The sequence below is a fragment of the Symphalangus syndactylus genome, chromosome 2 (assembly GCF_028878055.3).
Source record: "Symphalangus syndactylus isolate Jambi chromosome 2, NHGRI_mSymSyn1-v2.1_pri, whole genome shotgun sequence".
In the NCBI taxonomy this organism is placed as follows: Eukaryota; Metazoa; Chordata; class Mammalia; order Primates; family Hylobatidae; genus Symphalangus; species Symphalangus syndactylus.
Genome location: NC_072424.2, coordinates 21,821,728 through 21,847,688, shown reverse-complemented (window position 1 = coordinate 21,847,688; position 25,961 = coordinate 21,821,728). Strand labels below are relative to the sequence as shown.

Genomic DNA, 25,961 nt, shown 5'->3' with positions numbered 1-25,961 from the left:
GTTTTATACCTTGATCTGGGGAACATACATAGGAGTATATAAAACTATACTTACATTTTCTTTTTTCTTTTTTTTTTTTTGAGCCGGAGTCTTGCTCTGTCGCCCAGGCTAGAGTGCAGTGACGTGATCTTGGCTCACTGCAAGCTCCTCCTCCCGGGTTCACGCCATTCTCCTGCCTCAGCCTCCCGAGTAGCTGGGACTACAGGCACCCACCACCACACCTGGATAATTTTTTTTTTGCATTTTTAGTAGAGACGGGGTTTCACCGTGTTAGCCAGGATGGTCTCGATCTCCTGACCTCATGATCCGCCCGCCTCGGCCTCCCAAAGTGCTGGGATTACAGGCTTAAGCCACCGCACCTAGCCTGTATTACATTTTCGACTTAAGATGTATGCACTTTGGTGTATCTAAATTACGTACCCATTTAAAACATGGCAGGATGGCACCTGGTTATTCACCCAGGTTCTTCTGTAGCAGTGAAGAAAAGAAAATATCTCCCCTTCTTATCTCCAGGTCAAGGTATAGTCTGTGCAGCTCAGAAATACTTTTAAGACAAGCTATATTATTTCTAAACAAAGTTGTATTTGAATAGTGTTCATGTTCATTTTATTCTGTTTTTTTTTTTTTTCAGACGGAATCTCGCTTTGTCACCTAGGCTGGAGTGCAGTGGTGCAATCTCAGCTCACTGAAAACTCTACCTCCCGGGTTCATGCCATTCTCCTGCCTCAGCCTCCCAAGAAGCTGGGCCTACAGGGGCCTGCCACCACGCCTGGCTAATTTTTTGTATTTTTAGTAGAGATGGGGTTTCACCGTGTTAACCAGGTTGGTCTTGATCTCCTGACCTCGTGATCTGCCCGCCTCAGCCTCCCAAAGTGCTGGGATTACAGGCGTGAGCCACTGCGCCTGGCCTCATTTTATTCTTTGGCGCTTCGTCTGTGAGGTTGCCTTCATTTTTGTCCTCTGTCTAGATTCTCTAATGGGAAGGTAGCTCTCCACCTCTCCCACCCCTAAAGTAAGTAAGGTGTGTGTCTTCAAAAACAGTCAGTTCCACTGAGCAGCAAGTCTCCTGACTTCCTAGGCCTGCACAGTCTGTCAAGAGCAACAGGATGACATGATGGGTTTGGGGGTTCATGTGTCCAAGGGCATTTTGTTCCAGAGATGCTATGTACGGAATGATGTTTCCCTGTTACCACTTTGGGAACACAATCTCTTGGCAACTAAACCTGTAAACTCAGATTAACAGAGCTCTTTCCCTTTTCAAAGTTGGTTTTCCTTTCCTTGAATCTTACTTAACAAACATTGCTGTTCCCAGGGTTGAGCTGGTTTTATGTGTTTATGATAAGTTAGGTTCAAAGTGCCCACGTGCAGAGCCTTAACTATCCTGCCCCGACCTTTCCTCTAAGGAGTCCAAAGGATAAAGCCTGGTTATAAAAGGCCACAGCCAACCTGCTGGGCTGTGAGTGGAAGCTCTGGTGCAGCATGGTAAGTCAGGGCCCCATGTGGGCAGAGGATTTGGCATGGCCGGGGCAGCCCAGGCTACAAGAGGGACGTGGCCCAGAGGCGGGGAAGCCGCCACAGTGGAGCCCCTGAGTCCGGGGTCCTAGTGTGCTGCTAACTCCCTGTGCACTGGGAGGACTCAGCCTCAGGGTCCCCACCTCAAGGGAGAGCCCTGGGGGGCCTGGGTTGCTGGGTGTCTGTTCCACTCACTGTCCTTGTGACCCGGGCTCCTGACACGGCTGGGTCCTGCCCCTGCCAGCCTCACTGTGCACGTGGTTGTGTGTGTGTCTATGTTTCTGTCCATGTAGATGCTGCCCCCTTGGACCCTCGGCCTTCTCCTGCTGGCCACAGTCAGAGGTGAGGATGCTGTCACCAATCCTTTGGGGAGAAAGTGACATGCCTGGGCTGGCCTTTGATAAGGCAGCTACAGGTATATTAATAATTATTATAATGATTATGAAGAGGATTATCGTTACTTGGAGAAAACAATTGTGCCACTCAGAGAGTGTTGACTCTCAGGCAGACACAGGGCAACGTGCTGGACACAGAGTATCTACGGTAACCCTCCTGCTTGGCCACCTTCTTCCTGCAAAGACTCTCACGGCTGAGAGACAAGCAGAGGGTGTTGTGTTCCCACTGGGTCCCAATGCCCTTGTCCTCGCCTGCAGACCAAAGTCATGTAGATGTGCCCCCTCCCAAGAAAGCCCAGTCCTGCCAGGCAAGCCTGCCTTTCTGCCATCAAGCCCACGTGTCCTCTTCTCAGAGTCACCATTTCTGTCTCTCCAATTTGTTCCCCCACCTGGCTCTGTCCAGAGGAGATACAGATATTCAAGTTCTACTCATCCTAAAACACAAATCACCTCCTTTTCTTTTGGAGCCCCTGAGTCCCAGCCTGCTGACTTCCCATCTGCCTACGCCTTCACAGGTGTGCTTCCTCCGGGAGCCTTTCCCTCTCCGTGGGGGCTGCCTCACCTCCTCTCCTGCCAGAACACCTCACTGCCCAATTTGGCCCCCCAAGTCCTGCTGTAGGAGACATGGTCTCCTTGGGTCCCTGTGGGGGCTTTCTTCTGCCTTGTGACACTTCCCCCTTGTCTTCTCAACCCTGCCAGCCCACTCTTGGCCTCTCCTTCCATCCTAGCCATGAATTAAGGCCGGGCTCCTGATGGCAGAGACTGGGGTGGGTGCGACTGCTCCTCCAGCCATACAACCCCTCTTCATCTCCTTTGCTGACCTGCAGCCTCCTCCTGCCCCAAATGTGGACATTCCCCAAGGCTCACGCCAGGCTCTCTCCTCATCTCTCTCCTCCTGGGGCCTTCCTTCTTGCCCAGCTTCTGGTCCTCGCGAGTTGCAAGAAGCCCTACCAGGACCAAGCCTCAGGCCTCAAGCCTCACTCTCACTTCCCTGCCTCCAGCCTCCTCAGGCTCTTCTGCTTCTCAGCCCCCTGTACTCGAGTCCCAAAAACACAGGACTGCCTGTGGAAGCACAGCATTGCCACTGCCACCACCATCTCCCCTCAACCTCACCAACTCACACCTTCCAACACTTTCCTGCTCTCCACCTAACAGAGCCCAGATGTCTTGCATTCGAGCCCCTTCATTTAACCAGCTACCTTTCCCCTGGGGCAAAAACATTGCTTGAGCCTCCTAGAGTCCACCTCCAAGGGTGCAACCTCTTCCCGGAATGAATTCAACGCCATCAGTATTGCTTCCCTATTAGAGTTCCTCCCTTTCAGGACAGGGTTCATATCTCGTTTATCTTTGTGTCCCCTCAAGTTCTAGCTTTATTCCCAGTTAAACTTCTTGGGTTCAAATCCTGCCTCCACCACTAGCTGTGACCTCGGGTAGTTTACCTTTTCTCTCTGTGCCTTGGTTTCCTCAGCAGTAAAATGGAGATAATACTAATTCCATATTTGTGTTTTCAGGCTTAAATGATACCATACCAGTAAAGTACTAACATGGTATCTGGCACATAGCAAATAAATATAAACTCTCACGGGTTTTTTTTAATGATTCACCAATATTTGGCATCATCAGTACAAGAGTTCAGGAAGCGTAAGAGAAAGGACCCATTATAATCCTTTGGGTTGGAATTATGTCACCCGTAGTGACCATATCCTGTGATCATGACTGTCATGGACACAGAGAGTACTCTCGGACTTAGATGTGGTTATTTGGATCATGGATTACATGTATTGGGTCTCTACTACACGTAGTGTGGTACACAAATCATTCCTGTTCTTAAGAAACTTACCTTTTCAAAGAGCAAAAGGGAAAACATGAAATGGCAGAGAATCATTTGAAAAAAATGTGCATAAAAGAATGACATGAAGACATGTGAACTGGTGTGGGCACGGCCTGTGCTGTGTGTAATAGAGATGTCAAGACAAAGTAGCAACTCAGTGCTACAGAGTTTGTAGGCACTTGATAAATACTCACTATTTGATGCTTATATGTAAAGGGCCAGCTGCAAGTTTCCTGAAAGAGGTGGTTTTAAGGCAGCAGTTTGTATTAGGTTGGTGCAAAAGTAATTGCGGTTTTTGCCATTACTTTCAATGGCAAAAACCACAGTTACTTTTGCACCAACCTATGCATCAGCAATTCCCCAATTTGCCCAATAGTAAGGGGCACTTACTGAATATGTGTTTCCAGGACCCCACCCCAGACCCTCTGAATCAGAATCTCTGAGGGAGGGACCTATGAATATATATATACAATACACCTGTTCCCCACACTGCCGCCCGCCCCCACCTGCCCTTCCCACCCCCTGACGCCGCGGCCCCCAGGTGATTCTTATCGTCCCAGAGGTTTGGGAAATGGCAAAGATAAAGACCAGCACTGGCCTTAGCCAAACCTGGGCTCTGTCCTGCAGAGTTTTCCTGTATGGATATGACATTGCTTCTTTCCAGAAGTTCACACATGTCCTGTTTGTGGCTCACCCTAGGAAAAGAGGTCTGCTACGGACAACTTGGCTGCTTTTCCGATGAAAAACCGTGGGCAGGAACCCTTCAGCGACCTGTAAAGTTACTTCCCTGGTCCCCCGAGGACATTGACACCCGCTTTCTTCTGTACACAAATGAAAATCCAAACAACTTCCAAGTAAGAGCGGGCATGTAAGCGCTGCATGGTGGGTATATTTGGGCCGCCACGGTGGAGACTTTGCATGGCTGTCTAGGGCATAAGTCACTGCCTTGGAATTTTCCAGAAACTCCAAGGCATAGAATCCAAGGCGTAGCTGTCAGGATCATAAACACCTGAGTATCTGATGAAATCTACTGATGCCTAACCCAGAAACTTACACATTCACACACTGGTGCAGAGAACTTCAGGGGCTACCCCAGCGTAAATGCCTAGTTCCCTGGGAGGAAGGCACTATGAGCAGCATTTATGGAGAAGCCCAGGCCTGGTGTAGCCACCGGAAAGTCTGCCTCGTTTCTACACAGGAGAGTGGAGGAGGAGAAGCCTTTTGGGCATTGGGAGTGGGGGCGGGTGTAAATCCTTCCTGAAGAGCTAGGAGACAGGTAGGGGCAAGGGGACATGTAGCCACAGTAGATAAAAGATGAGGTCCTCTGGAGCAACCTCCAGTTTTCAGCAGGTCTGCCCGGCAGAAGCAGATCAGACTTGCTCGAGAGTGTCAGAAGTGACCAGGAGACAGTTTCAAGAAAGACATTGCTGAGAATCCAGCAGCTCACAGCTCTGGCCCCTGACAGTTTAGGGAACCAGGTGTCTGTCAATAGGTTTCTGAGGTCACCCACTGTGGGACTCTATGTTACAGCCCAGCCTTCTTAGTGCCCCCACCCCAGAGTCGGCTTGGACATGGTTACTGTGTGTCTCATCTGTAGGGGTTGGTCGCATCTTCTGGCATCTCATCTGTAGGGGTTGGTGGAAGGGAGTCGAGCAGCCTGTGGCAATTTAGAAGTGCATTCCAAAGTCTCACAGCTCCACTGAACTGAATTTGCCCCCACACTTAAGCTTCTGGTCCAGGGGTTCCTCACCTTTTCTGTGCCAGTAACCTCTTTGGCCACCTGGGAGAAGCCTAAAGGCCCCTTCTTAGGTCAATTTTTTTTTGTTGTTGTTGTTTGTTGGTTTGTTTGTTTTTGGAGACGGAGTCTTGCTCTGTTCCCCAGGCTGGAGTGCAGTGGCGCGATCTTGGCTCACTGCAAGCTCTGCCTTCTTGGTTCATGCCATTCTCCCACCTCAGCCTCCTGAGTAGCTGGGACTACAGGCGCCCGCCACCACGCCCGGCTAATTTTTTTTTTTGTATTTTTAGTAGAGACGGGGTTTCACCGTGTTAGCCAGGATGGTCTCGATCTCCCGGCCTTGTGATCCGCCTGCCTTGGCCTCCCACAGTGCTGGTATTACAGGCATGAGCCACCATGCCCGGCCAGGTCAATGTTTTTAAATGCAAATTAAAATATATTGGATTACAAAAGAAACGAATTATATTGAAAAATAATTACCAAAACATTTAAATATATAAATATGGGATATAGTCATATATGTGCTTTTTATATCTCACTAAATAACAAGATCTAGGGGCTGGTCTAATAACTACTGTAATTTAAAATATTAATGAGTATATATGATATTTTTAGATATCTGCAATAATTATATTATGACCTGAAAATACCTGTGACCTCTACCGGGACAGGATCACAGGTGTTGCTAATACCACTGTGGTTTATTGTCTAGTTTTGTGATTAACTGAAATGCTAGATATGGATTAAGGATTAATTAAAATAGAAAGTCTGTGAACTTGGACTTTCTGAAATCTATCCACAACCCCAGGTCAGGAGCTCCTTCTAGTCTGACCCAACTTCGTGGGCATTGAAGCTGTGATACCAATTCTGAAACTGGCTCTAATAGACTCGTGGCTTGGAAAGGGCCACATTCAAATTAATCTTTTTAAATTAAACCAGCTAATCAATGGCACAGAACCAGACACCATTGAGGCTTCAAACTTCCAAGTGGACCGCAAGACACACTTCATCATCCATGGCTTCTTAGACAAGGCGGAGGACAGCTGGCCGTCGGACATGTGCAAGGTAGGGCCCCACCACTTGGCCACGCCCTGGTGAGACCAGCACCCAACACACAGATTCAAACACTGTACCCCCAGTTTCCCTTAGACTGGGAAAAGAAATACTTCAGAGACAGATGGGTCCTTTTTAAAACCACCGAGGAAAGCCCAGTTCCCAAGGGCATCCATTACCAAGCTCTCTCTACCTACCAATTTCTAGCCAACAATCTCCTATGAGGCTGAAGATACCCAGAGTTCAGTCAAAAAGTCTCAAGGTGGAGACTGCAGCAAACTACTGGGCATTTATCCCTGATGACTTATGTAAAACCCCTTTGTGATATTAAAAAACACTTAAATTTTACCCTCTAAAGCACCGCTATCCAATAGAATGTTCTGCAGTGATGAAGGTGTTCTATATATGCACTGTCCAAATCAGAAGCCACTGGCCATGTATGTTATTCAGCACTTGAAATGTGGCTGGTGCAACCAAGGAGCTGAATTTGACATGTTATTGAGTAGTAGTCTGCTCACACCTGATTTAGTAAGTGGTCTTTTTAACCTGGTTGTGTTCCTAACAATGTGTGAGACCTCAGACACGTCACTCACCCATTCCAGGGTTCAGTTTCCATATCTGTTAAGCAGGTATTAGCATGTCCAGTCCATAGCACTGCAGTGAGGATGACGTTATGGCAGGTATAGGAATATCAAAGCTCTGGCATGGGCTAGGTGTTTGACAGATGTGAATGCCTATCTCTGGGGTGTGCAATTGGGTGCTGTTTATAAATTGATTTCTCTCCCTTGTTTGTCTTCCCCAGAAAATGTTTGAAGTGGAGAAGGTGAACTGCATCTGTGTGGACTGGAGCCATGGGTCCCGGGCAATGTACACCCAAGCCGTGCAAAACATTCGGGTTGTGGGGGCGGAGACAGCTTTCTTAATACAAGCACTGTCGGTAAAACCCTGCCTGGGCCCTGTCCTGTGGGTAGGGGTCAGAGAGGGGCAGGGAGGTACCACGTGGTGCGGAGAGGCAGCCTGGGAACCCGTGGGCAGGGGTAGGGGCCAGCAGCCAGTAGCCCAGGTTGTAATCAAGAAAGGCCATTCCCAAGATGAAGCTCTGCAACCTTCCTCTTTGCCTGCTGTCCTGAAGACACCTTGCCCTATCACTGTCTAGCTGTGGGGCCTGAGGCAAACTAAGCCTTGGTTTCCCCTTTTGAAATAGACCTTCCTTGCAGGCTGTTCTGCAAGGGTCAGAGAGCAGGCTGGGCTGCGCAGCAGCTCCCAGTGCAGAAGATGAGTTTTCATCCTCTGCCAGCCCACGAGAGAAGGCCCTGGACCTTTCTGCAGGATCTACCGGGAGGGGGGCGAGGGGAGCCAGAGACAGGGCCCACTCTACCCGCACTCGTCCAGACAGGCCATACCCCTGGCAGGGACGAGGAAAGGGAGCTGGGGGTGGGGCAGTCCGGGGCGGCAGGCCGTGTGCCTCGCCCGCCCAGGTGGCCTGCAGTTGGCGTGGTGGCCGCTGGTCAGCACTGTTGCCCCGCGCACAAGCCGGCCTGCGGGACTTGCCGGCTGCAGATGGGGAGCGGGGTCGCCCTGCCCCAGGCGGCGTGCTCGAGCCCCGGTCCTGCCCCCATCCCTGGCAGGGCCCGGCGCCCCGCTCTCAGACCAGCGGGTCCCCACGCGGTGCTGTGGGACCTGACACGCTATCCCTCCGCAGACGCAGCTGGGGTACAGCTTTGAGGACGTGCATCTCATCGGCCACAGCCTGGGCGCGCACACGGCCGCGGAGGCGGGCAGGAGGCTGGGAGGCCGCGTGGGCAGGATCACAGGTAGGGGTCGCGGGGGCCCTGGGCCGGAGTCCCAGGCCCCCGGGTGCTAACCGCGGAAGCCTCGGCCAGCGACCTTCCGACGGCGAAGGGCGCCCCTGATGGTCCTCCTGGGGACCCGATTTTTTGTGATAACCGGCCTTAAATTTAAAAATAATTTTCCATAATGTGTACTAGAAAATAGATAATTAAAAATTGAAAATGCATTCTTTTTTAAAACAAAGGCTGGGCCACTGGCTCATACCTGTAATCCCAGCACTTTCGTAGGCTGAGGTGAGAGAATCGCTTGAGGCCAGGAGTTCAAGACCAGTTTGGCAACATGGTGAAACCTGGTCTCTACAAAAAATTTTTACAGTTAGCCAGGCGTGATGGCTCTCGCCTGTAGTCCCAGCTACTCGAGAGGCCCAGGTGGGAGGACTGCTTGAGCCTAGGTGTTCCAGGCTGCAGGGAGCTGGGATAGCCCCACTGCACTCCACGCTGGGTAATAAAGGGAGACCGTATCTCAAAAAAAAAAAAAAAAAAGAAAAGAGAAAGAAAGGAGGAAAGAAAAGAAAAGAAGGAAAGGAGGCAAGGAGAGAGAGAAAGAAAGAGAGAGAGAGGGAGGGAGGGAGGGGAGGAGAAAAGAAGCTAGGCCGGGCGCGGTGCCTCACGCCTATAATCCCAGCACTTTGCGAGGCCGAGGTGGGTGGATCAAGAGGTCAGGAGATACAGACCATCCTGGCTAACAAGGTGAAACCCTGTCACTACTAAAAATACAAAAAATTAGCCGGGCGTGGTGGGGGGCACCTGTAGTCCCAGCTACTCGAGAGGCTGAGGCAGGAGAATGGCATGAACTCGGCAGGCGGAGCTTGCAGTGAGCGGAGACCGCGCCACTGCACTCCAGCCTGGGTGACAGAGCGAGACTCCGCCTCAAAAAAAAAAAAAAAAAAGAAAAGAAAAGAAAAGGAAAAAGAAAAAAAAGAAAAAAGAAAGAAAAGAAAAGGAGAAAGATATAACTAGCACATTAAATCCATGACTTAAGGGCTATTATTTTCAGAGTATGGCAAAGTAAAAGAAAAAATGTGAGATGGTTTTAAAAATTCATCAGTTCCACGTAATTGTTTGAATGTCTTTACTGTGCCACGCAAAGACAGAAAATGCAAATGCACACTGAGACCTGCCATATAGAAGGTGCTCAGTAAATACTGAATGAATGAATGAAGCACTAAACTGAATGCATATAAGGCAAAGACACAAATAACTTTATTTTGTGCAGCCAAATCAGTTTGTAACTTCACCAAACAGTTCACATCAACATTTAACGAGTGTCTCTTTGCCCAAGGCACTGGGTGAAGGATGAGGGGGTATTGGTTTGTGTTTATGTAGAATTTTGCAGTTTGCAAAGTCCCTTCTCTTACATCTTCTCATGAGGGTTTCATAACGACCCTGTAAGGTAGGTGGTTGTCATTATTCCTACTTTCCCGATAAGGACACAGAAGCTCAGAGAGGACAGACATTTGACCTGGAGCAGAACTAGGGCAAGAATACAGGCCACTGTGTGCCCCCTCCTCCCACACTCTGTTTCTCTCTGAAGATGACCTGGGGACAGCATAATACAAAGTGGATGGAATGGGCTGAGAAAGGAGAGGGGTTAGATTTTCCATTTAAACATGAGGAGGTGGTGTGTGAGCTGGGTTTGGAGGAGAAAGATTTAGATAAAGGAAGAATGTGGGAAAGGGCACAGCAGGCTGGAGAATGGCATGAGCCACACAAAGGAGTAGATGCGTGCAGCTGGGTAAGACCTGGGGTCTTGCAGTCTCTGAGAGCAGTGGCCAAATGGTAACGTGAGAACAACAAGAGAAAGGGAAAGAAGGGGTGTACGGAGGCTACCCAGATCCTCCACGGAGCCAGGCACTGGGTATTTCTGAATGTTCATCCACAGGCAATGACCCCATTCCCAGCCTTTCTGTCCCAGACTGTCTCTCCCAGGCAGACCAAGAGCTGCAGACCCAATCCCCAGAACTGTAGCTGCTGGGGTGGGAGGAATCCCCATGCTTAGTCTGCCAGTACTGGCTTTAAATCCCAGTTCTTAGAGTCCAGCCTGCCTACCTTCTTCCTTTCAGGGCTGGATCCAGCAGAGCCGTGCTTCCAGGATGCGCCTGAGGAGGTTCGGTTGGACCCATCCGACGCCATGTTTGTGGATGTGATTCACACAGATTCTTCTCCTATGATTCCTTCCCTAGGTGAGTTCCTCAATCCCATCTCCTGCTGACCTGTGCTACAGCTAATGACATTGGGTCCAGATATCCCCTCTCACACACACATACACACGCAGCAGGGGAGGCCATTCGAAATAGCTACAGGAATGGCTTGGGCACCAACCAGTCAAAATGGGTACCAGTCCCAAATAAATAGCTAGCTCAATGCCAGTAGAATCAGCCTGCAGCCCTGGGTTAAACAAAAACCCTTCTGTAGTCTATGAAAGGTTGTCAATCAATCTTCAAACTCTGCATCCTTCCCCAATCTACCAGTAACTAATGTGGCAGATGTATTCATTCTTAAAACTTGACCTGTACTTGCAAAATACGAAGTTGATTTTTGAATATTTTTCTTACTTCTTCAGTCAAAGCTTTGGTTACACTTTGTTTTGTTGGAGACTTTATCCCATTATTTAATTCTTCTAAAATCAGTGTTCTTTTTTCAATATTTTCTTACATAGCCACTCATGAAACTTGCCAATAAAGGGTATGTTTTTGATGATGATGATGATGTTATCACTTACTTAGTGTTTGCCATGTGCTACACTGAACATTGTGCATGCATTAGCTTATTAATTCTGTAACACTCTAAAAAGTGGGCTTTATTATCACCATTTCATGGCTGAGGAACTGAGGCTCAATTAGGTTAAGTAATTGCCCCAGATCACAAAATCTGTAAGTAAAACCAGGATTTGATCATGGGTTCATGTGCTTTGAAAGCCAAAGATCCCAGCCATATGCTATGGCTCACAATATAACAATATGATATTATGTAGTCTCCACATAACAATATAATGGAGACATCAAAATTTTAAAATGAGTAAAGTAATACAAATTGTACCAGTCTTGATATGTCTACTGGTGCGTAATGGTACCAGGGCATATCACCATGGTCCAGGACTCTCCAAGACACACAGATACACATCCAAATGTATGTGTCTCACTCACCCAAAGCTCAGCCTCCCCCTCATCTCACTTCCTCTGCCCTCTCCTTCCTCCTCATCTTGCCAAGCACCCATCTTTGAGAACTTTCTGCAGAGCTAGAGGCAGTGGTAGCTATAATAAAGGGAGAATTTGCCAAAAAGGGTCTTGCTGTGGCCACAACCTAACTTTGGGACCACTCACCTCACCGCTCATCTCTGCTTCAAATGTTTTAGGTTTTGGAATGAGCCAAAAGGTGGGCCATCTGGATTTCTTTCCAAATGGAGGAAAGGAAATGCCCGGATGTAAGAAAAGTATCCTTTCAACAATTATTGATATCGATGGAATATGGGAAGGTATGTAAATTAAAGAAGTAAGACAGCAATTGCTCTGTTTGGGGAGAAAGCAGAATGCATGGTCTGGCCTTCATAATGCTGACATTTGCCACCGTTATGGAGTGTTGTGAAAATGTGCCAGGCATTTTCACAACAATGCAATGAGATGGTTACTCTGATTAGTCCCAGTTTGCAGATCCAAAAACTGAGGATCAGAAAAATTACATAACTCAATTGGGTGTGGTGGCTCATGCCTGTAATCCCAGCACTTTGGGAGGCTGAGGTGGGCAGAACACTTGAGGTCAGGAGTTCGAGGGCAGCCTGGCCAACATAGTGAAACCCCATCTCTACTAAAAATACAAAAATTAGCTGAACGTGAGGCATGCGCCTGTAGTCCTAGCTACTCAGAAGGCTACGACATGAGAGTCACTTGAACCCAGGAGGTGGAGGTTGCTGTGAGCCCAGATAGCACCACTGCACCAGCCTGGGTGACAGAGTGAGACTGTCTCAAAAAAAAAAAAAAAAAAGTTACATAGCTCATCCAAGGCCACTCTATATCTAAGCCCAATTTCTAACTATAAAGCCCTGATCTCATGCCCCAGCCTGTGTATCTCCCTGTTGTCGGGATCCTGGGACAGCGGCTTGGCTGGCATGTTGGCTCTGGCTTTGACCACCCATCCTACCTGCAGCACCTGCTCCTTGAAGAACTGCAGGGCATAGGCCAAGATTTGAAGGCCTTGACTTGCTTGCTGTTGCTGTTGTTAGGTGCTAGAAATGGAAGGGGACTGTGCTAAGAAGAAGACAAAGGAGGGATGTGCTCTGTGGGTTTGGGGTGCACGTGTAGGAGGGGGAGGCCTGGAGGTCTGGGAGACCCATGGTGGCTGCTGGCCAGCTGTGTACATTTCTGTTCATCTGAGAGAGCAGGGTCCATGCCCCACCATTAGGTGACCTCATAGCCCCATCTGATTTGCTGCCCCTTGCTCTGGCCTTTTTTGATTCCTGTCGCCCCTCCCCTGACACCAGGCTTCACTCTCCTCCCTGAAAAGGGAAGGGAGGTTTTGGGGCTGTGATCATTTTAGTCTATTTTTCTGAGCCGGGAGTTCCCCAAGGCCAAGGACTATGTTTTGCATATTTCAGACACTCCAGTACCCTGCTCAGGGCCTCGTCCAAAGCAGGCATGAAATATACTTTTAAATTGAGTTGAGTAGCCTTGTGTGTCATTTTAATATTCCATGTGCTTAATGTCAAAGAGCAGAGTCGATAAAGCGATCGCCAGCATCCACCAGCAAACAAAAGGAGCTTTTGCCCTCTCAGGTAACTCCTGGGGAGACGTGGCCATTCCAGGCTCCCTGAAAGCGCACCAGAGTCACAATAATAGCTGCCCCCTCCCACAAACAATGAGCAGGGCACACATAATAGGAACAAGCCCAGGTTTAATTAGCGAGGCAATGTCGAGTGAACAAGCCCATGAGCACTGGAGTGTGTTTCTATTAGTCAAGCTCTGAGTCACCCAGGCACTGGGCGCTGAGGAATAATTAAATCCACTTTCTCCTTCATTATGGGGTCCCAGGGCAGCAATTTTGGATGAAAGAAACAATTAAGTTTGAAACAGGTTCTTTTGTCCTGTGATGAGCACCGGCGTGGGCACAGGGAATGTGGCTTCAGCTGGAAGTCACTGGGCCGAGGGCCGGGAGCTGTGGAGAACGAAGCCACTTGGGCACAAAGGGAAGTGTTCGTTTCTCAGTGGGTGGCAATAAAGCCCCGCAGACCCCGCAGGAGTGGTCTACAGGTGTGCCAGGGTCGCCGTGCATTTCCCCATGGGAAGTTTTCTACCAAGGATCCGGAGAAGTGAAAAAACACCTTTCCGGACTTTTTCTAAAGAAAAGGATGATAAATAAAATGCAGTGAGAGAGTGGCCAGAGGCCATGGCCACCTTGCCGTCACCGCTTTTACCTTGTGCCCTGCATAGCAAAGAGAAAGAATCAAAAAGCCTGGTTGATGGGGAAGGCCTGCCTGGTGTTTCTGGAGTCCTCACAGGGATAGGATGTGGTCGGCAGCAGCATCGGATGGGCCGGCACGGTAACTGTTTTTAACATGGGGATGCGCTGCCTTCACTCACGCATGCGAAGGTTTTCAGGTAGAAGTGGAGCTACTGGCTTCTTATGAAAAAATCAGAGGACCAGGCGATTTGGGGCTTTGAACATGTGACACCTGGCTAGACTGTGTAGGATTAGAGGGGCCCTTTTAACAGCTATTGCTATCTTTTCTTAGTCTCTCTCTCTCTCTCTGTATGTGTGTATGTGTATATATATATAATATATATATCATGTGTATGTGTGTATATATACTATATATATATACACACACACGTATACCCTCTCTATGTCTCTCTCCTCTGTCTCTCTATCTATCCTCTCTCTCTCTGTCTTTCTGAATCTCTTTCTCATCACTATCTCTTTTTGTGTTTCTTTTTCTCTCTCCATTTCTCTCTCTGTCTATGTCTCTCTGTCGCCCCCTCCACCGGCTCTCTGTCTCTCTCTGACTCTCTGTCTCTCTCTCCCCCCACCAACTCTCTGTCTCTCTCTGAATCTCGCTCTTTCTCTCCCCCTCAACTCTCTCTGTCTCTCTCTGACTCTCTGTCTCTGTCTCTCTCTCTTCCCTTACCAACTCTCTGTCTCTCTCTCCCCCAACTGACTCTCTCTGTCTCTTTCTGATTCTCTCTTACTCTCTCTCTTCCCCCATCGACTCTCTGTCTCTCTCTGACTCTCTCTTTCTCTCCCCTGACCAACTGCCTCTGTCTGCCTCTGTCTGCCTCTCTCTCTATCACTTTCTCTCTCTTTCTCTCTCTCCCCCACTACTCCACGCTATTCCCGGCCCCCAGCCCTCCTCATTCGTGTTACATGCCTGGCCCCTGGAAGAGTGGACAAAAGTGCTTGTCAGGACATGTCACTCCTCCACAGTCACCTAGCCCTGAGTAGGTCCCTGCTCAGCGAATGCCCCAAGATATTCAGGAGCCGACACCCATCGGTGAAATGTGCAGCTGATTCCTCCTTAGTCAGAATGAGTTATTCACACTTAAAAGTGAAAGGCCTCCTTTGAGCTCCTGGGGCCTTTGTTTTTTTCAGGAATTAGTGGCTCTGTGTCTTGCAATCACCTAAGAAGCTTCGAGTATTACTCAAGCAGCATCCTCAACCCTGATGGCTTCCTGGGCTATCCTTGTGCCTCCTATGATGAGTTTCAGGAGGTAGGTTACCCCAGGAGGCTGAGGAAGATGTTGGTGGCCCTGTTTGGGGTGTTTTTGTGTTCTTGTGGCTTAGAACAGAACAAAGAGATGTAACTCTGCAACTAATGCAAGGAGGTAATGGAAATTCTGTGCCTCACAAAGCCGTCTTCCACCGGGCAGCAGGGTGGGCTGGAGGGGGAAGGCACAGACCTGACTGTGCTAGGCCCTTACTAGGGTCCCCAGTTGTTCATTTAGAAAAATTTCCGATTTACAAAGAAGGTGAAAGAAGACTAATGATGAATACTGTACACCTATCACTTAGATGCACCAATTGCTAACATTTTATATATGTGTGTGTATGTATACTTTTTCCTAAATTATGTGAAAGTAAATTAAAGATATTATGACACCTTACTTATAAAAACTTTAGCCCCCATCTCTTAAAAACAAGATCCTTCTCCTATAGAATAACATTCAAGAAATGTATCTTTGATACACTAATATTTTCTAATATATAGTACATATTCAAGCTTCTCCAGTTATCCAAATAATGCCCTCTAGAGCTGTATCTGTTTGCCTGCCTGCTTTCTTTCCTTCCCTTCTTTTTTTTTTTTTTTTTTTTTTTTTTTTTTTTTTTTTTGCATTGCAATTAGTTTGTTGTCTCTTTAGTCTCCTTTAATCAAGAACAGCTTCCCATTTTTTCTTGGTCTTTGAAGACTTGCCAGTTATGAAGATTTCAGACCAGGTATTTGGCAGAATATCCCACTCTCTGAAATTGTTTGATTTTTTAGGCGGTGCTTCAATGAGTAATAGCAGGTCCTTCTCAGTGTATTACAACTAAAGACATTCATTTAATGTTCACTCATTATTTGATGACATAAACTCATTCATTATTTGATGACTTAAACTTTAATTACTTCATTAAGATGTTTAAACTCATATTTTGTCCTTTCAAAACTAATTTTAACCTTGACATTCTTGGGTTGAACTGAGGTCAAAAGGACATCATATTTGATCTCCAAGGTCTGTGAGTGTTCAGTGAGAAGCCTTCACTATGCTAGTTCTTGTTGGGTCATGGATAACAATGTGGCCTCCAGTACTTGTCTGATTCCTTCCAAATAACAAAATAGCTCTACACATCATGCATTTTGGATGTGGCATGATGTCAAAGAGCAGAGGACAATGACACTGTGGCATAAAGCAATCAAATCCCTGATTCGAAGATAGCAAATTGCCTCTTCTGCGCCTAATTAAAGAACTATCGTTTGAGAAGCAACAAATAAGAATCAACAAGTCTGGAGAAATAATTCACATTAACGTGAAAATGGTCCTGGATCTTCCCTTCCTCACTTCTTTTGAAATAACTTGTTATCTCTCCCTATCTTCTCCCTACATATATTGTATTTCATTCCCCATTCATATTTTAATTTTACTGCTTCCTGGATATGACTTGTTTTCCCAACTATATTCCAAGTTTTCAAGGCACTTATTTGGATACTCTGCAGGGTCTAGCACAGTTCTATGCACAATTCCAAGGATGGAAGCATGGATGCATGGATGCATGGGTAGATAGATGAAGAAATGCATGAGTCAGTGGATAGAAGAGAGAATGGATGGATACATGGATGCATGGGTGCATGGGTAGATAGATGCAGGAATGGATGGATTAGTGGATGGGTATGAGAATGGATGGATGGGTAGATGAAAGGATGGATAAGGGATGGATGGGTAGATGGATGGTTGCATAGGTAAATGAAAGGTGGATGGTTGGGTGACTGATGGGTAGATAGGTAGATAGACATAGGAAGGAAGCTGAATTGATTGATGAAGTGAGTGAGTCAAAGGTCTACCCCTAACAGACAAATTATGTTTTTTTTTCCCCACTAGAATAACTGTTTCCCTTGTCCAGCTGAAGGATGCCCCAAAATGGGGCACTATGCTGACCAATTTAAGGGGAAAACCAGTGCTGTGGAACAAACCTTTTTCCTGAACACAGGAGAGAGTGGTAACTTTACTAGTAAGTTTCCATTTTACTCACTTCAAATTCTTGCAACTAATTTTTAAAAGTGTGCCAACCTTATTAGTCAGTATCCTTGGTGACAATGGATAGAAACTTAACTACAACAAGCTTAAGTTGTAATGAAAGGACAGTGAAATGGGATTTGTGTTGGGTCTCACTCCTTTAACCAATACTCCTGACCAGCAGAGAAAAGTACAATGATTGGCCCAGGCTGGGTCACATGTTCACCCACCCCTGTTGCTGGAAGGATGCATCTATTAACAGAAGAGGGCAACGTGAAAGTCACTGTAAGTCAAGAAGTCACTGCAGTCATGACTATCTATTATATTAGTCCTCCTACATACACACACACACACACACACACACACACACACTTCGTGGTGATATCATTTTGCCCTGCTTCTTATTTTAAAAGTACAAGATAGCAAAATTATCAAGACTCATTTACTGTGAATAATATCATATAATGGCTGGAAAGAAGAGCAGTTATTTTCTAAGGGAGTTTCAAATTTAAAAATTTCTATCAGCACTTTACAAAACGCTTTTCACTTACAGTATTTCCTGTAATCCTCAGAATATTTATCATGAAAGATAACAGTTTGGCAGTATCTATAAAATCTTATATGCACATTCCTTTAACCCAGTAACTTCACTTCTCAGAACGTACCATAGAGAAATACTTGCGTGTGTGCGTAAGATGATGTGTTCAAAGATGCTTGCTCTTTAAGAGTGAAAGATTGAGGGGAAAACCTAAATGCCCACCACTTGGTAAATGACTAAATACTATAGATTAAATACTACATGTAACCATTAAAAAGAAGGTTATACCTCTGCGTACTGAAGAGAGAAAACCTCTAAGGTGTATTAAGTAAGAAGGCAAGTGACGAAACAACATGCAATACACCCATTTTCTTCATTGGTTCAGACTGCTGTAACATAGTACCACAGACTGAGTGGCTTATAAATAGTAGAAATGTATTTCTCACAGTTCTGGAGGATGGAAATCTGAGACCAGGGTGCCAGCACGATCAGGTTCTGCTGCACATTGCTGTCTTCTTGTTGTGTACTTCCACGTGGTGGAAAGAGGACAAGAGAGCTCTCTGGGGTCTCTTTTATGAGGTTACTGATCCCATTCATGTGGGTTCTTACCCACATGAATTCAGTCCATTGTACCATGTATCAGTCAAAATACACATGTGCAGTATCAGCTGCCCTTCATTCATCCAAGAGCACATACCTTGCTGTGTTCATAAGGGACTGTGCTGAACTATAATATTTACTGAACCCTGAGTCCCTTGCTCCCACCTAGAACCCTTAATTCCTGGACCCCAGGAATTCAATTAAGTCACAGTCCTATTGCCTCTCACCCCTGGAGGATTCAGAGCTTGGACAATAATGTTTTCATAGATCATTTTTTCAATAAGATGAGTTCATTAAATGTGTTGTATTTCTTTGGATAGGTTGGAGATATAAGGTATCAGTCACACTTTCTGGAAAAGAGAAAGTGAATGGGTACATCAGGATTGCTTTGTATGGAAGTAATGGAAACTCAGAACAATATGAGATTTTCAAGTAAGTTCAATAGTAATGTGAAATGATCATACTTTCCATAATAGATTATTCAAAATTGATTGAGTATAAAGTGCTTTATAAATCTAGGCATCTATTATACAGAACCATTGAATCCTAGAATGTCAGAACTGGAAGAAAGTCTCAGTGTCTAGTTCAATCGTCCCATTTTACATATGAGAAGAGTGAGGCCCAGAGAGAGGGAACTCACTATTGAAAATGAGTCATGTGCTAACTCCTTTTGGAATGTCAGTCACCTGACTAGATTGTTTTTTCTTTTTTTGTTATTTTATTTTATTTTAGATTCAGTGAGTGCATGTGCAGATTCATTACATGGGTATATTGTGTAATGGTGAGGTTTGGACTTCTAGTCTACCTATTACCCAGACGGTGAACATTGCACCCAATGGATAAACTTTTAACCTTATCCCCATCCCAACCTCTCTCCTTTTGGAGTTCCCAGTGTCTATTCTTTCCAGCTTTATGTCCATGTGTATCCATTGTTTATAAGTGAGAACATGCGTATTTGATTTTCTGTTTATGAGTTATTTTGCTGAAGATAATGGCCTTCAGCTTCATCCATGTAGCTACAAAGGACATGATTTCATTCTTTTTTATGGCTGCATAGTATTTTATGTTGTCTATATGCCAAATTTTATTTACCCAATCAACCACTGATGGACACTTAGGTTGATTCCGTGACTTTGCTACTGTGAATATTGCTGTGATCAACATACAAGTGCAGGTATTTTTCTGATAAACTATTCCTTTTCATTTGGGTAGATACCCAGTAGTGCAATTGCTGGGTCAAAATGAAGTTCTATTTTTCTATCAAGGTATTTGAGAAATCTTCATGCTGTTTTCCATAGGGGTTGAGCTAACTGACATCCCTACCAACAGTGTATAAGCATTCCCTTTTCTCCATATCCTTGCCAACATCTGTTATTTTTTTTTTACTTTTTAATAATAGTCATTCTGACTGGTATGAGATTGTAGCTCACTGTGGTTTTAATTTGCATTTCTCTAATGATTAATGATGTTGAGAAATTTTTTATATGTTTGCTTGATGTTTGTATGTCTTTTGAGAAGTTCTTTGCCCACTTTTTGATGGGGTTATTAGTTTTTTTCTTGTTGATTTAAGTTCCTTATAGATTCTAGATATTAATCTTTTGTCAGATTCATAGTTTGTAATATTTTCTCCCACTCTGTAGGTTGTCTGTATACTCCATTGATTGCTTCTTTTAATGTGCAGAAGCTCTTTAGTTTAATTCAGTCCCATTTGTCTATTCTTGTTTTTGCTGCATTTGCTTTGAGGTCTTAGTCGTAACTTCTTTCTTTCTTTCTTTTTTTTTTTTTTTTGAGATGGAGTTTCACTCTTGTTGCCCAGGCTGGAGTGCAATGGCAAGATTTCGGCTCACTGCAACCTCTGCCTCCTGGGTACAAACGATTTTCCTGCCTCAGCCTCCCACATAGCTGGGATTACAGGCACCCGCCACCATGCCTGGCTAATTTTTTTGTATTTTTAGCAGAGGTGGGGTTTCACCATGTTGGCCAGGCTGGTCTCAAACTCCTTTCCTCAGGTGATCCACCCGCCTCACCTAAGCTAATGTACAGGAGAGTTTTATCCTATGTTTTCTTCTAGAATTTTTATAGTTTCAGGTCTCAAATTTAAGTCTTTCATCCATCTTGAGTTAATTTTTGCATATGGTGAAGAATAGGGGTTCAGTTTTATTCTTCTGCCTATGGCTAACCAGTTATCCTAGCACCATTTATTGAATAGGTTTATTCAATAACTCTTTCCTCATTGTTTATTCTTGTTGACTTTGTCAAAGATCAGTTAGCTGTAGATATGTGGCTTTATTTCTGGGTTTTCTATTCTGTTTCAATGATATATGTGTCTATTTTTGTACCAGTACCATGCTGTTTGGGTTAGTGTAGCCTTGTAGTATAGTTTGAAGTCAGGTAATGTTATACTGCTGGCTTTGTTCTTTTTGCTTAGATTGCTTTGGTTATTGGGGCTCTTTCTTATTCATATTCTAAAATATGAATTTTAGAATTGTTTTTTTAATTCTGTAAAAAATGACATTGTTAATCTGATAGGAATTGCGTTGAATCTGTAGATCACTTTAATGATATTGATTGTTCCTATCCATGAGCATGGGATGTTTTTCCATTTGTTTGTGTCATCTGCAATTTCTTTCATCAGTGTTTTATAGTGCTCCCTGTAGAGTTCATTTGCCTCCTTGGCTAAATGTATTCCTAGGTATATTTTGTGTGTATGGCCATTGTTTATGAGATTGAGTTCTTGATTTGGTTCTCAGCTTGAGCATTTTTGGTGTATAGAAATGCAACTTAATTTTGTACATTAATTTGTATTCTGAAACTTTACTAAAGTGATTTATCAGGCCTAGCAGACTTTTGGGGGAATTGTTAGGATTTTCTAGATATAAAATCATGTCATCAGTCAACAGAGATAAGCAGACTTCCTCTTTTCCAGTTGGATGCCTTTTATTTCTTTCTCTTGCCTGATTGCTCTGGCTAGGACTTGCAGTACTGTGTTGAATAGGAGTAATGAGAGTGGACATCCTTGTCTAGTCTCAGTTCTTGGGGTGAATGCTTTCAACTTTTCTCCATTCGATAAAGTGTTAGCTGTGGGATTGTCATATATGGCTTTTATTATTTTGAGGTATGTTTCTTTGATGTCTAGTTAGTTGAGGGCTTTTTATCATGAGGGACATTAGATTTTATTAAAAGCTTTTTCTGCATCTATTGAGATTATTATATGTTTTTTGTTTTTGATTCTGTTTATATGTTGAATCACATTTGTTGATTTGCATATGTAGAACCATCCTTGCATTCCTGGAATAAAACCCACTTCATTGTGATGAATTATCTTTTTAAGGTGCTGTTGGATTTGGTTTGCTAGCATTTTGTTGGGGATTTTTGTGTCTGTGTTCATCAGGGATATTGCCCATAGGTTTCTTTCTGACGGGTTTTGTAAATATCAAAATCTCTTCAGGCAAGGCACATCTGTATGGCACACACCCAACACACACCCCATCCTCACACACATAGGTACACATATGAAGCCTGTGGCCATCTCATCCATGCTGTGTGGCCTTAGCATCTGGCTTTTGCTGGGCATATGAGGTGCTTGGTAAATATGTGTTAGATGAATGCATAACCTGTACAATAAAGTTAGGTTCTGTTTTTGCACTAGCTTTTACATAAAAATGTTCGTGTTGAATTAAATGTCCTTGACAAATTCCTGTAATACACATGAGATGCTAACAAATGGCATCTGCTGAACCACATGCGTCTTTAAACATAAGACATTGCCCCAAATGGTCCTGTAACAAATAGAGCATTAATATGCCACCCCAAATATTTGACTTAGCTGTAAGTAAAAACTAAAACAGTGGAAATCTGGAGTCCAGTATTTTTAAAAGGTGTGTTCTGCACAAATACTTTTATGTTATGGCAGCCCCTGGATGTGTATGAAGTCATCCAAGATGTTTGCAGAAAACCAACAACAGCAACTATTGTTTAGAGAAGTGATAGATCGCAATCATGTTATGTATTCATATATCCAGCTGACATAACATTTTATGTCTACATTTTCAGAGGATCCCTCAAACCAGATGCAAGCCACACGTGTGCTATTGATGTGGATCTTAATGTTGGAAAAATACAGAAAGTTAAGTTCCTCTGGAACAAACGTGTGATAAGTCTCTCTGAGCCCAAACTGGGGGCTTCCCAAATCACAGTGCAAAGTGGTGAATATGGGACTGAGTATGTATTTTTTATTGCATCTAAGTTTGGTTATTTATATTTACATATTGATCTATCTGTCTGTGCATTCATTCATCCAATTGCCCATCTACTCATCTATGTACCCATCTACTTATCCATTCATCTACCCATCTATCCATTTCTCTATCCTTTTAACCACTTGGCCACTTACCCATTCACTTATTCCTCTGCCCATCCACCCAGACACCTATCTCATCATTCTTCTGGCCCTCCAGCCATTATTTGATCTTCCCTCCATCCATTCATCTTCCCAGCTATTCATCTCAACTCTCCATCCATCCATCTGATTTACTTTGAAAAACCAAACATTTTTTTCCTTAGGCAAAATTCAACTTGGCAGGGGCAAGGCAATGATTGTAGGCACAGATTCAAGACATGGGCAAATATGAATGACTATTTTATCTCAAACAATAAGGAAAACACTTGGGAAGCACATAGGGGAAATCTCTGAGTTAATTCCAGTTGACGTACAGTTATTAATGTAAACAGGTTTGGTTACAGACTATAGCATTAGAGGGATACTCACTGTGTTGGGAATCTGGCTCACAGTGGCAAGTTCTTCCATTCTGAGAGAATAGAATCCTACTTAGTAGGCATTCGGAGAGAACATAACTGTTTTTAACATATGGAAAGAATGACATCTCAAAAGAGGATAATTCAAAAACAATGGGATATTAGAGAATAAAGGAAACATAAATATTGACTCTCAACTGATCTTGTTTTAAGATGAGGAAGTAAGATTTGGAAAGTCAAGTAACTTGTCTAAGGTCATGTAGGGAATCTAAAGGGAAAAATATTGAACTTCAGAATGTTTTCATAACAGACACCAAGACTTTGCTCAGCTGCATGACTTAACTTTGCTGGCTGTAAAAGTGGCAATAATCCCAATTACTCAGTATATTATTGGAAGGGTCAGATGTCACAGTCAGTGTGCCATCACTTTGTGTACAGTAGACCCCCTTACCTGGGGGGATGGGTGATATGCTCCAAGACCCCAGTTGGATGCCTGAAACCTCAAATAGTACCAAATCCTACATATACTATGTTTGTTTTTCCTATTCATACATCCTATATGAATAGGAAATATGCTGGACAAAGGGACAGTTCATGTCCTGGGTGGGACAAAGCTGAACAGAGCAAGATTTTATCATGCTACTCAGAATGATGCGTAATTTAAGCTTATGAATTGTTTGTTTCTAGAATTTCCCATTTCCTATTTTGGGACCTCAGTTGACCATAGGTAACTGAAGTCATGGAAAGCAAAACTGCAGATAATGGGGGGCTACTATACTCAGTTGTAAGGCACAACAAGGACTGGGACCCAGGTCTTCTGACAGCCCATCCAGTGTTCTTTCCACTGTGCCCATCAACTCAGCCAGCTGGATGTGAAACTGAGAAGTCCGTATGGTCTGGCAGTGCAGTGCAATGTGAAAATGTCTGGATTTCCCAGTATTTAAGTGGGGGTGGAGTTCCTGTTTTAAGTACAATATAGGACACATGCTCTATAATCCAAACACCAGAGTCCCCAGCCCACATGAGGGCTCTTTCCTTAAGAAGCTACATTCTGAAGCTAACCCAGAGGGAAGGCCAGCTTGGCCACACTGTTCCCCTTGCATCAAAGACACCTGCAACAGAAGGAAGAGGCCGGAAGTGGCCAGCTTCTCATGCTTGGTGCTTGCTCCAACCTGACTTGGTTAGTTTCTCAACTAACCATGTGGCAGCCACTTTGGAAACAGTTTGGCAATTCCTCTAAAGGTTAAACAGAGTTATCATATGGCCAAGCAGTTCCACTCCTAGGTATATACCCAAGAGGATGAAAACAAAATCTTGTACGTAATGTTCATAGCAGTGAACTGGTGCTCATAGCACTAACCAGTGGCTGCCACATGGTTAGTTGAGAAACTAACCAAGTCAGGTTGGAGCAAGCACCAAGCATGAGAAGCTGGCCACTTCCGGCCTCTTCCTTCTGTTGCAGGTGTCTTTGATGCAAGGGGAACGGTGTGGCCAAGCTGGCCTTCCCTCTGGGTTAGCTTCAGAATGTAGCTAAATAAATACTGAGAAATCCAGACATTTTCACATTGCACTGCACTGCCAGACCATACGGACTTCTCAGTTTCACATCCAGCTGGCTGAGTTGATGGGCACAGTGGAAAGAACACTGGATGGGCTGTCAGAAGACCTGGGTCCCAGTCCTTGTTGTGCCTTACAACTGAGTATAGTAGCCCCCCATTATCTGCAGTTTCTCAGGATTAATAACCCTCCAGGATCTTTTTTATTTTTAAGCAATTTTATTGAAACATAATTACCATAAAACACAGTTCACCCATTTAAAGTGTGCAATTCAATGGCTTTTAGAATATTCACAGAGTTGTGCAACTATCACCACAATGTTAAAATCTTTTCATCACCCTAAAAAGAAACCCCAGACCCGTTAGCCATCATCCCTCCACCCGCACATCCCTTTTCCTCAGCCCTAGGCACAGCCCATCCACTAATCTACTTTGTGTCTCTGTAGGTTTTCTTATTCTGGACATTTCATGTAAATGGAGTCATACGGTATATAGTCCTTCATGACTGGCTTCTTTCATTTAGCATAACGTTTTCAAGGTTCATCCACGTAGCATGTATCAGTACTGCATTCTTTTTTATTGCCAAATAATATTCTATTATACGACTATGCCACATTTTATTTATTCATTTATCAGTTGGTCATTTGGGTTGTCTCTACTTGGGGGCTATTATGAATAATGCTGCTATGAACATTATGTACAAGATTTTGTTTTCATCCTCTTGGGTATATACCTAGGAGTGGAACTGCTTGACCATACGATAACTCTGTTTAACCTTTAGAGGAATTGCCAAACTGTTTCCAAAGTGGCTGCCACATTTTACATTCCCAGAGCAGTGTATGAGGGGCTCTCTCTGATCTTAATTTGACAGAGAGAGTCCCCTCTGAGCTGGCTGGGGCACTCTTGGTCCCTAGAACTCATTGCTAGACCCAAAGAGGCAGTCCCATCGGAGACCCCTCAGTTTTGCCATTTGCAAAGCTTCAGTTTGACATGGCTGATTCACTTTCCACCCATTCAGAGCCCACATGGGGAGAGGAGTGCTCTGTGAGCAGGTTTAGTTAGTAAGAATTACTTGGACTCTGCCTGGTAAAGCAGAACTTTTCCGTCAAGGGGAGCCGAATCCAGGGGGTTGCCCAAATGCCGTTTACTCACCTGAAGTCACATTTCCACAAGCAAAAGAGCCTCATGCTGACAATCTTTTCCTCCACAGGTATAATTTTTGTAGCAGCGACACTGTGGAAGAAAACGTTTTGCAATCTCTTTACCCTTGTTAAAAACGTGGTGTGGCTATTGTGGTAATAAAATCTTTAATGCACTCGGTTTGAGGGTGAGCTGTTAGTGTGACATTCTGTACTTTCTGGGTTCACATTTCAGAAATGACTTGGGGGATTGGAGCCAAGTTTGCCACAGGTGATGCCTGGAACTTCTCACTCACTT

At 44.7% G+C, this 25,961-nt stretch overlaps 2 protein-coding genes across 2 annotated transcripts in view; both read left to right on the top strand.

Moving 5' to 3' along the window:
* ENO4 (enolase 4) overlaps positions 1–25,961 on the top strand; it is a 412,386-nt gene that overhangs the window by 38,557 nt on the left and 347,868 nt on the right. The gene's annotated exons all lie outside the window — the stretch shown is intronic.
* LOC129465681 (pancreatic lipase-related protein 2) lies at positions 1,806–25,844 on the top strand. Its single transcript, XM_055248066.2, has 12 exons — positions 1,806–1,854; positions 4,438–4,592; positions 6,413–6,538; positions 7,329–7,463; positions 8,229–8,340; positions 10,440–10,559; positions 11,732–11,851; positions 14,956–15,074; positions 16,941–17,070; positions 18,534–18,645; positions 22,267–22,434; positions 25,735–25,844. The coding sequence occupies exons 1-12, from the start codon at positions 1,806–1,808 to the stop codon at positions 25,796–25,798; spliced, it is 1,410 nt and encodes a 469-aa protein (XP_055104041.2). The 3' UTR covers positions 25,799–25,844.